This window comes from Synchiropus splendidus, chromosome 5, assembly GCF_027744825.2.
Source record: "Synchiropus splendidus isolate RoL2022-P1 chromosome 5, RoL_Sspl_1.0, whole genome shotgun sequence".
Classification (NCBI taxonomy): domain Eukaryota; kingdom Metazoa; phylum Chordata; class Actinopteri; order Syngnathiformes; family Callionymidae; genus Synchiropus; species Synchiropus splendidus.
The window spans coordinates 5,964,573-5,978,965 of record NC_071338.1 but is presented as its reverse complement, the minus strand read 5'-3'; the positions used below and the strand labels follow the sequence as shown (position 1 = coordinate 5,978,965).

The 14,393-nt window shown below is 42.0% G+C and overlaps 1 protein-coding gene and 1 long non-coding RNA gene across 5 annotated transcripts; both read left to right on the top strand.

Annotated features, from left to right (window-relative positions):
* Positions 1–572: 572 nt before the first annotated feature.
* On the top strand, positions 573–3,960 carry LOC128759440 (uncharacterized). Of its 2 annotated transcripts, XR_008414584.1 has the most exons (4): positions 573–660; positions 714–897; positions 1,029–1,149; positions 3,802–3,960. It is a non-coding gene; the product is annotated as an uncharacterized LOC128759440 (long non-coding RNA). The 2 variants fall into 2 exon arrangements; XR_008414583.1 differs by having other exon boundaries at positions 583–897.
* A 624-nt stretch (positions 3,961–4,584) lies between these two features.
* LOC128759244 (homeodomain-interacting protein kinase 2-like) lies at positions 4,585–9,427 on the top strand. 3 transcript variants are annotated; one of them, XM_053866052.1, is made up of 7 exons: positions 4,585–4,947; positions 5,818–5,993; positions 6,057–6,248; positions 6,325–6,503; positions 6,609–6,732; positions 8,478–8,597; positions 8,659–9,427. In XM_053866052.1, the coding sequence occupies exons 1-7, from the start codon at positions 4,920–4,922 to the stop codon at positions 9,256–9,258; spliced, it is 1,419 nt and encodes a 472-aa protein (XP_053722027.1). In that variant the 5' UTR covers positions 4,585–4,919; the 3' UTR covers positions 9,259–9,427. The 3 variants fall into 3 exon arrangements, with proteins under 3 accessions (XP_053722027.1, XP_053722028.1, XP_053722029.1); XM_053866053.1 differs by lacking the exon at positions 4,585–4,947 and adding an exon at positions 5,631–5,728; XM_053866054.1 differs by lacking the exon at positions 4,585–4,947 and adding an exon at positions 5,631–5,728 and having other exon boundaries at positions 6,041–6,248.
* The last annotated feature ends 4,966 nt before the right edge of the window (positions 9,428–14,393 follow it).

The window sequence follows — 14,393 nt, the reverse complement described above, 5'->3', positions numbered from 1 at the left end:
CATGTTCATGGTCTTGTGTGATACATTTTGACTGGGTGTATATTACTTCAAAGACAAAATCTCGCACTTCATTCATTTCTTTAACATCAATATAGAATGCAAAACACTAATTCGCTTTCATTCTTATGTGAATTCCAACCTCAACCTGAAGTAATACAAAATAACCCGACAATAAATATCCCACTTGCAAAAGTTTATTCATATGATAACAATGAGACCATGTAATTAAACATATTGATTCCAGAAAAACATCTTCATCATTTTTGATTTTGAAGAGCGCCCCCATTGAAATATGGAAAAAAGACAAATGAAAAAAAAGCATCTCAATGCCAAATGCTGTGGGACTTTGGTTGATTTACATTATTATTATTATTATTATTATTATGGTTTTCATTTAAGTGTATTTATTCAATGCTCTGTTGACAGGACATCTAAGTAAGTAACATTTTTTTGTGACTTTATTGCGGCAACACCACTGCTAGTGATCTTAAGAGACATCGCAAAGACAATGAAGAATTAAAGCAGATTAAAATCAAACACAATTGTGCTCTCCCTGCAGAGTCAAGGCAGTTGTGGCTGGAAGCAAAGGCCTGATCTGTTGTCTGCTTCTGACAGAAACCAGGCTTCTTGAGACAATGCCTTCTCTTCCTGGGAAGACTGGTGAGTCATGAATTCTTAATAAGGCATTAATCCAAATGGTTAATTTCCTTCAGGCCTTTAAACTGTTTCAAGATCGGGTCAGGATGGAAAAAGGGACTCAACTCTTCTTATGAAGAGTTCATTGGTTAAGGCTGCTATTGACTGGTGACAAAATCCGTGGACCCAAAAACAAAAACACCTGTTGCAGTGAAAATATTCTCCAAGGACAAAGATGAGCGCTTTTGTGCCTCACACGAGGTTAGAACATGAAGTTCTAATTTAAATTCTTTTGATGACATGTATTAACTCAGACAAATCAGGGTTTTGTAGATTAAATTCTTGAAGAGCTGAAACAATTGGATGCTGACAAAAGCTTTCTTGTCAAATAGAACAGATGCTTTCTTCATCACACCCGTGTTCCAGCTCCGCGACATGACTCTGATCAAGTTCATGGAGAAGCGAAATTTCCAACCCCTGTCACTCACTGAACTCCACCCAATCGTACACAAGGTAGGAGAACTTTTCTCTCTCACATTGTCTTGGTTATGATGCATTACCATCACAACACTGAAAAATAAAACCCCCCAGCTTAAAATGTATGGCTAAAGGGTCACCATTTTCACCTTTGACTCTATGCATGCCCTCTTCGATGTCTTACTATAAAAGATGAAATGTTGATGTCGTTTTCCCACTATTGAAAGTACGGCATGTGGCGATGGAGATTACGACATAATTTCCAAACATTTTGGCTTCAGATGTCGGAGCTTGTCAATGGGTCACACAGAAGTTAATGGTGGGGACGCCAAGATCCTTGGGATCTCAACAGCTGGTGTGATTTTCCTGTTGGAAATGTGCAATACTGTGTCCCCTCCAGAGGCTGATAAATCGAAGCCTTCATTGAAAACAAATGCATACAGCGGGGAAGGATTGTCAAAACATCTGGAAAGTGACCGGACTAGCAGGTTTATATATGTTTAATAATTAATAAACTTGATCAACAGTGACCTAACGTGCTTACTTGTGCATGGACTTAATGACTTCCCTCTTAACACAGTTAAGTTTTTTTCCTCTTTGAATCACTGTCACAATATTCCTACACATCTGCTCTCCAGTTCCTCGCAGGCGCTGGTGTATATTCTCCGGCCTTTTGTCAAACTGGCTCAAAGTGCACATGAAACTTCCTTTTCATGTTGCTGTGATTGGTTCTATTATCAACTTGTATGTCTCTGACATTTTCATCTGGTTCTTGTTCATTGATGAAAATGTCAATACATTTCGTCATCGTCTTTTTCATGGATGGATTTATTTTTACTTAACGTATTGTCTTAATCTGAAAAAAAAAATGTAATTGACTTCAGCAATGACAAAACATTTTTGTAAAACTCTCCGTTCCTGAATGTGTTGTTGCAAATGAAGAATCACACCAAGACGACGGTTCAGTTGCGTTTACTCTGTGAGTCTTGAACATAGACACTGCACGCTACTGTGTAGGCTGCCTTGATTGGCAACTGACCAAAATCCTGCCTCTAACTTTCTGAGCTCTGATTCACTGTCACAACCGGAACTACACACACATTACCAAACACTCGGGTGTAGATTAAATGATTCTATAATTTCACAAATTATCTACAATTTTCATCAACAAAATGAACGCTGGTGACTGCTCCATCTGTCATACACTTTTTCTAACCCCTCCTCACTACCATTTTGTGATATATAGACGTTTGGAAAGTGGACTTTTGCGTACTATACTGACGAAAAAGGCAACCGTCAGCGTAACATGTTACGCATTGGTGTTTCAATGCACTGAAAGAGGGTTTTCCTTCCGTAGCGTTCCAGCCGGGGTGGCGTGGAGCGTGCGTTGCTCAGGGCTGCATAGTGCATCATGCATGGGGGACTCACTGTGGCTGTTTCATTGGCATTAAATAGCACTGTGACACGTTGTTAAACATATAATGAATGGAGCACCATCCCATGGTTCATCCTAACCCCAACCTACAACCTGCTTTTATTCACCTTCTATTTTTATGCGACGCTGAAGTCTTCGGGCCATATATGGCCCCCGGGCCGCATTTTGCCCAGGTCTGGTCTACACAGAGTCCATAGATATGTGGTCCCTTGGGCTGGTCGCTGCAGAAGTGACTCTGGGACTCATGAGTATGACTTGGTAAGAATACCTTTCAGTCTGCTCTGAAAACATGACGGTTTATTGTATTAATATCCAACAAAGGCACTTAATATATCGTTTATTTTGCCGGATATTTATACAATATTTATACAATGGATGTCTAGAAGAAGAAATTCATGAGAAGCTGTGGTCAAAGTTTTACTCACCATTTCAAATAAATTCATAACAAATGCTTGATAATTAGAGGATGAGGACGTTATAGTTTGAATTTTATGTAAGAATAAATAGAACTGTGTGACAGAAAAGTCCAAGTGTTTTGGGAGCCCTGTGGGTGTGACACGCCCTCTGTAGGTGTTGCTGACCCAGTGGCTGGTCCACATATGAAAAGACCTGTATGGGAGTGTTCTGTAACTCGATCACGATTTTTACTACAAATGTCATATCACAGTCTGCTCTTGTTTTGGACACTAGCGGTGTTGTGCATTATTGGTGATTTCACCTTGCACCAGTGGGTCGCTCGCGTGCTGATGTGTGGATAAACTATCCTGCAGCTCACTCTAGCGCCCCCTACAGACTTCAAAGGCAACAGAAAGATAAGGCATTATGACTGATCACTACATCAAGATGAGGTGCCCTGTGAGATGGGAGTCACGGAGGTCCATGACTGAAGCTGGTATACTGGAGGTATATGTTCATATTTGGAGCTGCGCCTGTTATAACATAATAATCTTATCTGAAAATGCCCCAGACTGAAGGGGTTTTCTCAGCATTCTTTTAGGTGGGATTAATTGCAGACCATAATTAAATTAATCTCACAATTCCCTCAACCTGACAGCACTAACGTCAATATCATGTTATACATCCTGATCCTGCTCCACTTAAATTATTTAGGTGGCAGCACTGAGCTACTGAGCTTCTTATCCATCTCTGAGTTGTGCAACACCCGTGTATGACTCGGTACTTAAAGTTTGTGTTTTATTTCTGTTTCTCTTTCACAAAAACCAACTTATTTTGACTTTCGCATTTCATTCTAGGCCCCTCGGGAAATTACCAAAGAATGTGACCACCATTTCATGGATTCAAGAAATGTTGAGTTCTACTCCATTGATCAATTGCTACTCTCCAGGATTCCATGAACAGATGTTTGCTCCCACTTGTGGTCTTCTAAACCGGTTCTCTGTTATTAATAAATGTTTCTCTGGCAACATGCACAGCCGTGAGTTTGGCTTGGGGAAGCTAACGTGTTGTCCCAGCCCTTCTCATTCGTGGAACCACAGAGCACAGCTTATTTGACACCTATGATGATCAAAAACAGTTTGCTTATTTATAATGGAATTGTGGAACCAGCTAATGAATAGCGATTGAATTCTCTGAAGATGGATGAAATGAAGCACAGCAAACTGCAGCCCCTGAACGTAAAAGGACAGAGTAAAATTGTAACGATGATTTAAGCAGGTGACTCAAACACAGATTGGAATCAGAAGATGGTTATTTAATTGTGCGGAACAGGAAGAGTCTTCTGATGCCGAGGTGGAGATCCTAGACTCGTGGCTATTGAGGGTCCAGGAGTCCAGCTGGCTGTGCGGTGACAGTGCAGGAGGTGCAGGCTGTGGAGAAGGGGTGCAGGAGGTGCAGGCAGGCTGAAGCTCTGAGGCAGAAGAAACCAACTGAAGTAACTCTTATAATGCAATATGCAGGCAGTGGTAAATAGCAGAACATCTCGCTTGAAGACAAACCATGAAGGGTTTGACGAACAGGCGAGGACTGGCAGGTTGGTCCGGTCTTTATACCGTCAGAAGATTGGAGGCAGGTGTGGATGTGACGAGGTGGGTTGGGCGGTGACGTCGGAAGAGGTTGTGACAAAAATGATTTTTTCATGCAACAAAATGAACAAGATGATAAACTGAGAGGTTCATTCTTTGGCATAGCGCTTTTAAAATGATGTCATAATGAGGTCACAAAGTCAAAGTAAACTAGGAAGCAGATAAATATGACTCAAAAACTGCTGGGTTACTAAATAATCTTGGGATGAATGTACATGAAAAGCAGAGGCAACAGTTGACTTTACAACCACAGCGACAACACGACAGCAGGATGTCCATTCGTCAGAAGAATTCCACTTTGATTGTACCTAAAGACTTACCTGTCAAACATGGCTGCAGCATCAACTAACCAGCCAGGTAAGTGGCCGCGCAAAAGAATATGTGGAGATAAAAGCCAAGCCAACATCACAAGCTACTTTCCATAAGTCATCCTCCCAATATTATATTTTTATGGGCACAAACTAGGGCTAATTATAGGATGTGGATGTTATAGTTTTACAACATTGGAACCACAGAAAACATCTTTGCATCCCAGCCACAAGTCCCGACTCAGAGAGGGTTCTCAGCTGAGCAAGCTAGAAATATTGTCCCTTTTCTTCTCTGTTCTGTAAAGGCAGACCATACAGACTGGTGTTTCTCGAGAGAGATACCTTTAACCGACATGATGAAGGTTAAATATAAATGTAACATTCTTCTTCTTATTATTATTCTATTATATACCTTATGTAAGATAGTCTTAAAGGGAGGATGCTTACAAGCCTGAGAACACCAAATGGCTCCATTGTTACCAAATGTGTCTTCAGCAAAGACAAGGACTCAAAGGACACTGTACATTCTATCTTCTTACAAAGTGCCTGGGAGAGGCAAGTGAGATCCTGCAGACAAGCGCTGTGAATTCACAAACTAGCAAGGCAGCCAACGAAGTTTCATAATCAAAGGAGTGTCACGAGTGACATCAGTATATCAGAAAAATGCTGGGAGGAGCTCATGGAAGGATCCCTCAAAAGCCTCACCGAAATCATTCAGTTTAATGCTAGTCCATCAAATACTCTTGTGTCTGTATGTAAGCCTTTCATTTTGAAGAAAGGGGTCTCTTCTTGTCGATTTCACTTACACTAAACATTCTTTTGAAACAAGGGTGAGGAACCCTGTTTATATTGTAGCTCTCAATATCTTTATTATTATCACTGTAATGCAGTTTACCGTGTTCTATCCTCCTCTTTCCAGATAAAAAGGAGATTCAAAAAGGATCCGTTTTGGCTTCTTGCTATGAGGTGCAGGCTTGTCTCGGCGAGGGAGCCTTTGGCATGGTGATCAAGTGTTACAACACCGCATCCAGATCACAGGTGGCCATAAAAATCATCAAACAAGACCCTGATCATTACAGAAACGCTGAGAAGGAGGTTAGATCTTTTATCCCTCTCTGTGAATATTTATTATTTAATTCAAGAAATTATTCTCTGTAGATAAAGATTCTCAAAGAGCTGCAGATTCTGGACCCTGACCAAAGCTCAGTGGTCAAATGGATGGGCTTCTTTCTGCATCAGGATTTAATTTGTATGGAGTTTGAGCTTCTAGACATAAGCTTGTCCATGTTCATGGAGAGGAGGCAGTTCAAGCCTCTGTCGTTGGATGAAGTCCGGCCGATTGTGAATCAGGTCAGTTGGATGAGAACTGAGCCATTCGCTAAATGTCACGTCAACTCACTGACTCACTGCATCTTTGTGTCCGCAGCTCTCCATGGCACTGTTCTACCTTATGAGCATTAAAATCATTCACAGAGACATCAAGCCCGATAACATAATGGTGGTGGACCACAAAAAGGCGCCGGTGCTGGTCAAGCTTATAGACTTCGGCATGGCCAGCAAAGTGGTGGATGTTTGCTCCTGTGTTGTGCAGACGCTCTGGTACAGGTAAACACGGAAACCTGTAAACAGAAGTCAGCATATATCCCAGCGTCCCTGGAGCAATGAATCAGCCATTGTGACAAAGTTCAGTGTTGTTTTTCTTTTCATCAGGGCCCCAGAGGTCTTGCTGTGTGGCTGCTACACAGAGTCCATTGATATGTGGTCTCTTGGTTTGGTCGCTGCTGAGCTTGCTCTTGGCTTTGTAGTGTTTCCAGCAGAGGACACATACGACATGGTATGTATGTCTGTCTTTCAACATCTGGCCACCCCAGGAATAGCCTTGGCTCACATGAACAATTTGTCATCGTCCTTATATCTGGCATATAAAGTTCCTCTCAGACATTCCAACAACTTTCATGGGACACCAGTAACACTGAGAAACAGATGGTCCACTGCCTTACAGCAAAAATACACTTTATTTTATTTATTTACTTATTTATTTTTTTATTTTGCATCAGAGTGCACCAGTGTTTAGTTCCTCCTCCTCCTACATTTGACCCACTTATAAGAAACATGTCTGAATCACAGTGCATTTTATGGTAGTATATGGAACCGATATTCTAATTGATTTTTTTGTATATACAGATTTATAGGAAAGACAGTATTGTATCTTTGTAATTATGTATTGGTGGATGTTGGTTACACTTTATGTATGACCACACAAGGGACAGGTGGCCTACAATGCGGTGAGACATCTCCTTAGGGGACAAGATGTGAGAGGATCCTGATCGTAGCAGAAGCACCAGACCTTATCAAGACAGTAAGATAGTGCTTTTAAATTTGGAAGCAGACCTCATCATGATTCCTAGAAAGAGTATATACCAACACCAGGTGATTAACAAAGGACCATTTCCTCGCGTCCTGTTCTTGGTGTTGACTTCCGGCTTGGATGCAGAAAGGTTGGGCCTGGCCACCTAGGGGTTGCCTACTTCAGTGATCCCAACCATTCAGGGTGCCAGGGCACCGTCTTCTTGCAGGGCTTATGTTTCACGTTGGTGTGTGTTCGAAGCTTGGTGTAGGTCACAGTATGTCTCCCTCCTCATGTCTGCTTTCTTTTCCTGTGGGAGCTCTTGGATAAGGGCTGTGCAGTGTCTACCTTGGCGGGTTTTTCATCAGCTTTGACCATTGATCATATTGTTGGTTAACCGTTTTCTGCAGGGTGCTCGCAGGCTTCTGCCTCTTGTGCGTCAGGTTGTTCCTCAACGGTTCCTCCAGAGTGTTCTCCAAGGGCATGTCCAAGTGCTTCAATTGTCTCCAAAGCAAAACGAGTCAGTGAAAGAAAGTTGTGGTGGTTAACTCACGCTCACAAATAACCATGAAAAATAGCTGCAGACACCAGAGGAAAATAGCCCCAAATGATAAACAGGCTCAAGGTAGCAATAGCAAGCACAAAGAGACATTGCTCATTGCTGGTACCAGCAGAGTTTTAAAGCAAACAGCCTTATGAAGTCACTATTTGATTAGGTGCAGCTGTGAGGATGAGCAACCCAGTAACAAGTGCACGCGTCCAGGTGAAGCTTGAGGTGACCCAGTAGGGAAAGAAAGAACAGAAATCTCTTATATAAATACCCCCTGCTGTGCTCAAAAGCGTTACTTTTCATTACTTGATGTCAGTGGGGAGTCACTATAATTGTGCATGTGTGAATTCCAATTCCTTCCTTAAGTCTCAACCGCAATCCTCAAAACCAAGGGTCAAGGAAGATTTTGTTCCTTAGAAATGGGACACTTAATGCAGGCAAGTCCTTCGCCTGTTGACGGCCAAAGCGCCGTCGCTACATTCCTCAATCCTGTTCCTCAATTTAACTTCCTAAGAATTGGGACAGTCCAAAGACTTCTCGTGAGAACGCACATTTTTGAGGATTGGGGTTGAGACTGAGGATTAAGGAAGGAATTGGAACGCACCCTAAGTCACAGCCGAGAAGATAAAGGTACAATAAACTTCGTGTAGCAGGTAAAAGTGATGAACTTTCATCTTCCCAGATGAAATTCATTGTGGAATCTTTGGGTCTGCCTCCAAAAGACACACTCCACCGTGGTGAATCAACACATATCTTCTTCAATGTGAACAACAGCAGCCCTGAGCGCACCTGGACACTTAAGGTTACACTATAAATCTCTGTCTCCCACCTCACAACAACTAATCCTGCCGTGATTCTTCTAGACTCCTGCAGAAATCGCCAAAGAGTTCCAGCACCAGTTCAGAGACACAAGATATGTCCCCTTCGTTTCACTGGAGGCTCTGTTGTTCTCAAGGATTTCTTTTGCTTCCTTGAATGACACCTGTAATTTTGTGGACCTGGTGATGAACATGCTCATGGTTGATGATAATGAGCGTATAAAACCCCTTGATGTGCTAAAACATCCTTTCTTGTATCTGGAACAGTATGTTGACCAAGAAAAATACCAAAATGGTGAAGGAGGAGCCTCAGTAATGACAGCTGATATTCCCCAAAATATGGTGGGAGACACAGCTTTTGTGGAGAAAGGTGTAACCAGGGTGGACGTGATGGGCAGGAAAGAGGTGGAGGAACTGAAAAAGTCTGTTATCTTGAGCCTGGAGACTTTCCTCACGGACATCCAGTCTGAACGGGAAAATAACTCACTGCTTGGTAAGGAAATAAAGAGTATGACTGCTTCACAACTGGAAATGAACCTTCGGTGGGAGACTCTTGAAGAGCAAGCTGTCGTCTTCCAAAAAAGAATTCACATTGCAATGAAATCCCAGGAGGAACAGCAAAGCAAAGGACACCTTCGTGGATGAAGAAAGACGCTCTCTGGAAGAATTCTGTTGAGACTGAGAAGGCGGACCCCCACCATTTCCTTCACTGCAGCATCAGAGAAGAAAAAGACAACACGACATAATTATTGAAAAACTGAGTTCTTTTTGAGAGCTTGTATTCTGCTGCAGAGTTTATGATCATTGTTGTTGAAATACCATGGTAAATGTGTAAATAAAATATATAAATAAAATGTGATGTGAAATGTGTGAGGTACCAGGCAGATCACGTTGAAGCACTTGACAAGAAGTGTATCAAAGGAATATTGATAAGGTCAAGTATTGGCTCTGCACATACGGTTTCCCATGACAGAGCGAGTACTGAAAAAACAGGACACTACTCACAGAGAAGTGAGGGAAGAGGTGTGACGTGGCACAGTGGGGGGTGAAATGGGCTTTGATGCCTCTGGGCCATGGTCGGTAGCGTGAAAGCAGCCTGTCTCATGGGTGGTCTGGGAACGTCCTGGTATTAAGCCAAAGTAACTGTCTGAGCTTTTCGGCAAAGAATGTAGACCTTGGAGCTGCAGAAGGAGGTGGATGGATGGTAGACACATCCAGATATTACTTTATCTGAAAGTATTTGTAGAACTTTGTGATTCCTTAGTTTATTATTTGTAGGCGAAAAGGAGGGCGGTCTGCTGTTTGTGACTTGTTTTGAATAATAATAATGCATTATTTGTTTAAAAAAACAATGTGCAACATCCTGTTGAACTACATAGTTGAGTGAACAAAAAAATGAACATTAGAGTATGACTTGTGGTCAGTAATATTACACCACCAGTGCACTAGTGTTGGTACAATATGATATTTTACAAAATATTTGGTATTAGTTTGTTATGAGTACCAGACCTTTCTTGACCGGATTTTATGGTTCCACTTTTGAAAATTCCACTGAAATGTTAAGGTCAGAATCACAATCTAAACAGAACCTGGGCGACCAGCTGAACTGCAGAGGCTGCTATGTGAGACTAGGACCAACAGGTGGCATGAGTCCACTGCCCCTGTTCTCATCACAGGAGGAACACATTCAACAGATGAAGTATGCCTTGAAACAATGGGCTAATGTCTCCTTATTTTAGCGCATATAGAAGATAGGAGAAGCATGGCCCGCTTTGACTAATCCATAACAAAAAGTTTGTCCTAATAGAAACATTTTTCTCTTCCTCTGTAGTCAGATCACATTAGAGGTAAGGCCCTTAACAATCCGGCCTCTCAAGAATGTCAACAGTTTTCTAGCTACTTATTCCAATATCCTCTTTGCACAAGGCTTTCATTTCCTTAGGTGCGCGGCTAAAAGGCAGCTCCAGTCTGCCTTGACTAATTTCCTCTCAGCCTCACAGATCACAGGCCTTTCCCGACCGGTGCCCCCTTAGCTCCCACAAAGACCTCTGTAATCCTGCAGCTTGTCCACAATTAATCTTCCCAGTTGCCACATTATTAACACAGCCACCCACGGGCAGAGGATGCAAATGCAATGCAAGAGACAAGCCCCTCTAGTGCCCCCCTGCTTTTTGGCCCCCACGGCTGAGTGGCTGCCGTGTCAATCATTGCAGGGGTTTAGGCCTCCACCCACCACCAGCATCAGAGGCGCTTAAACTTACCCCCACCTCCAACATCAACATCTGACAATGTGACGCCTTTCTCGCTGACAACTCACCACGTCTGACTTGTTCCTATTTTGCCGCTAAGAGTCCTTGTATGTGAATGTTAGAAACATATGTCCAATATTTTAACCACATTTTCTCCACCACGCTGGACAGCAGCCTTGTTTTAAGTTGATACATAAGCACAACAGTTTAAGAGGAGAGGACCAGAACCCCCTCTGCTCAAGATGAATGATCTGTTCTCTTCACAGCCGAGGTGATCATCACTTGAGGGACTGTCCACAGTAATGGAAATATGATCGATGACACAACCCTTTTCAACATCAAATCGAAAGGTACTTGGACAAATCACTTTTCACACTGAACCTGGATACTTAACTGCACTCACTTTGAGGATGCGCCTCAAGCTTTCTGGCTTTTGCAGAACTTTTTTGGAGAGAAAACTCTTCAAATATATAAGAGTCAGTGTCTTACAAACAGCAATGACAATAATGAATAATTGAAAATTCTTTGGCATTAATGTCCTCATGCATTTTACAAGCCCAAACAACAGTTCTGATCGAAGCTGCTGCTGTGAAAATTGCCCAGCGCAGCTTAAAGAGAATATGAAATAACGTCGCTGTCCAGCTATCCTGAAAGAGACCAGAGAATAAAAGCTGGGTTTGTTAAGAATTTGTTCACAAGGCTGCCTTCACTTGTCACTTGACATGAAAGTAGCACCAGGACTATGGAGATCCAAGGTAGTTCCCCACTGGTTGAACTGCTATTGTGTGTCAAACAAAAGACATGCTTTCATAGAAGCCCCTTGTTTGAATGCACGACTAGCACTGTTTAATGGGCTCTTGAAGATCTAAATCTCAGGCTCCACAAAGAAGCAGTCTACAGCGAGAGCTCATCCACAACAACAAAAGTGTCCTGCTCAAGTCCACATCGAAGCTCGGCTTCAGCAACAGCAACAAGCCAAAGCATGTTTTTCCCACTGTCGTCACTTGCAGGCCGAGGATTGTCACATTATTATGCCATGAAGGAGCTTTTACACGTCCCCAGACAGATGTTGGCAGGGACCACACAGTGACAGCGCTGTGTCCCTAAACTAGCATTCTTCCTTACTGATTAGAAACAACGTGGACAGGAACAATTTTAGAAACCCCCTGACTTTTGTTGCGTCCAACCTCAGCGGAAGTGTGAGGACAAAGGCAGGTATTGTTGCCGACTCGTCATGCATTCGCTCAGGATAAGCTTTATCAAGGGATGTGGTCTGCCTTGTGATCACTCTGCGACGCATCACTTTTGTCAGGTGAAAAGTTTTATTTCAACTGCAGATTATACGGTGCACCGAGTGGCAGCTAGTACTGATGTGACGTCATCATTTGAATCCAAAATACAGTAAATGGAACCATTCAAAGGAATATATGAATCTTCACGATGCAGTAATAATAATAGTAATAATAATACTACATCAGTTTTATTTAGCGCTTTTCTTGGGTACTCAAAGATGCTTAACAGATTACAGTCAACTATAGTTGTCATTTCCGTTAGTCACACCAGTAGAAAGAACTCACACATGGAAGTTTTATTTTTTAACTACCACTACTATATCAACTACTTAAAAACACTCAGCATATGCTCATCTCAGTATTATAGCAGGTGTATATAAAACAGAAATAGTATTCCCAAAGGTGTCCAGAACAAATGTGACCTTCAGGAAGGAGAGACACTCAGCTCTATACAAATATGTTAAGAAAATGACCTTCACTGGCATAAACTATGTTGGCTAATAACAGGAGTGAGGGTTGTCACTCCCACCCATTCAGTAGGACGAATCCAAAACTCATCAAGTTAATAATGTCCCAATCTAAAATACAGATCAGAATATTTGGAGGAAGCATATTCATGTTCGGGACACCCTGCTGGCAGTGGAAAACGTACCTATTCAGCTAAGCAGCCAGTCACAGAGAAGTAACGGTCACAACATCGGATATTCATCCGATCAACACCCTGGATTCAGTTGCCTGTGGGGCAATATCTTTCCCATGACCCAGAATCTGTGCAAGGGGCATAATATTCCCCTTTGAAAAGTGTATTTTAGTGTTCAACTGGAGAATGTGCGCACTCCATGAACTTTAACGTTAAGTTATATTTATTAGGAAACCTCTTCATCAAATAAAATATTCACTCGATTCACTCTCTGGGCCACATGGAGATGCAAAAGCAAAGAACTCTAGTCCGCAGGTACAAAGATATGTGTGTTGCCCAATAACACAAGCTCATAGATATTGTTATGAGTACTTCCAAGCTCCTCTACATGCATTTTGTCGCTTTCACAGGTTCAGGTTCCATTTTTTTTCATTACATTAAATACCTTTTAAACAGCTTTCGCCAAGCTTCTGTTGTTGTGATTCCGAGCACAGGGAAGCTATTGTCCACAACAATTAATATTATGCTATAGCCTTCCCGTAAAAAGGTCTGCCATCCGTTTCAAATGTCAAACTAAGCCTCTGTCACTCTGCCAGCCAGCTGCATGTGTCTCTGACATCACCTGCAGTATCATGAGCAACACAATTTAATTACCACTAAACAGTGTAAACATCACTCCTTCATCCTGTTATGGATGTGGACAAGAAGACAAAGTGTCGAGAGGAAATAAATCTGCCTTGACAGCCACATCAAAGGGGGCAATGAGGGGCTTACTGGAACTTAAAACACAGGAATGCTGTTGCTAAGCATCTGTTCAAAACCTATCAGGCCTTTCAAGCCTTGACTATTTTTGAAAGGAGGCTGAGCAGCTTACGAGCAGAAAGCCCATTGTTGTGGATCAAATCTTCAAAATAACGATTAGAGTTGTGTGTTGTGCTTATTGTGCAATGAAAGAAGCACATTGTGACTTGCTTAGACATAAGCTATGCAGTGTTGCACTAAGTGAGAACCAGAAATGTGCCTCAGTGACGTCACAAGAGTCTGCGGTATCAGAGAAAGGATGCAGCCACCACCGTTGAGCAAAACAGCGCGTTGAGTGCTTCAATGCAAATGAAATTCTTGTAGTTTCATGGGTGTGATGTGATGAGTCTTCTTTCAAGCACCAGTTCAGTTGCAACTGCAACCTTGCAACCGCCTGTTTCGAATAAATGATATGAAGAAATGTAAAATCATGTCCCCCTTTTGTTTTATTATCAGACAAAAATAGCTTAGGTTTAAATTACAATTTATTTGTCTGGTATTTTCACTTATTTTGCAGCAGTCTGAAGATGCTTTGTGTCTTAACTGCCAAATTTCAACCATTTTTTCTTCTTTTCTGTTGCAGAGAGAGAAAGAATAACGAACAAGAGCAATATAGAATACTCAATATATTGATAAACAATTATATGATTTACATTTTCATGGCGGCGAGATCAGGTCATTCATAAGTAGCCCGTGTTGCTAATACAGTTTGGGCATCCTGGGTAACATGAGCCTGCACTTCTTCCTCAAAAAACTTTCAAATCTTTGACACAGCCACAGCTTCTTCTGCTTCAATGC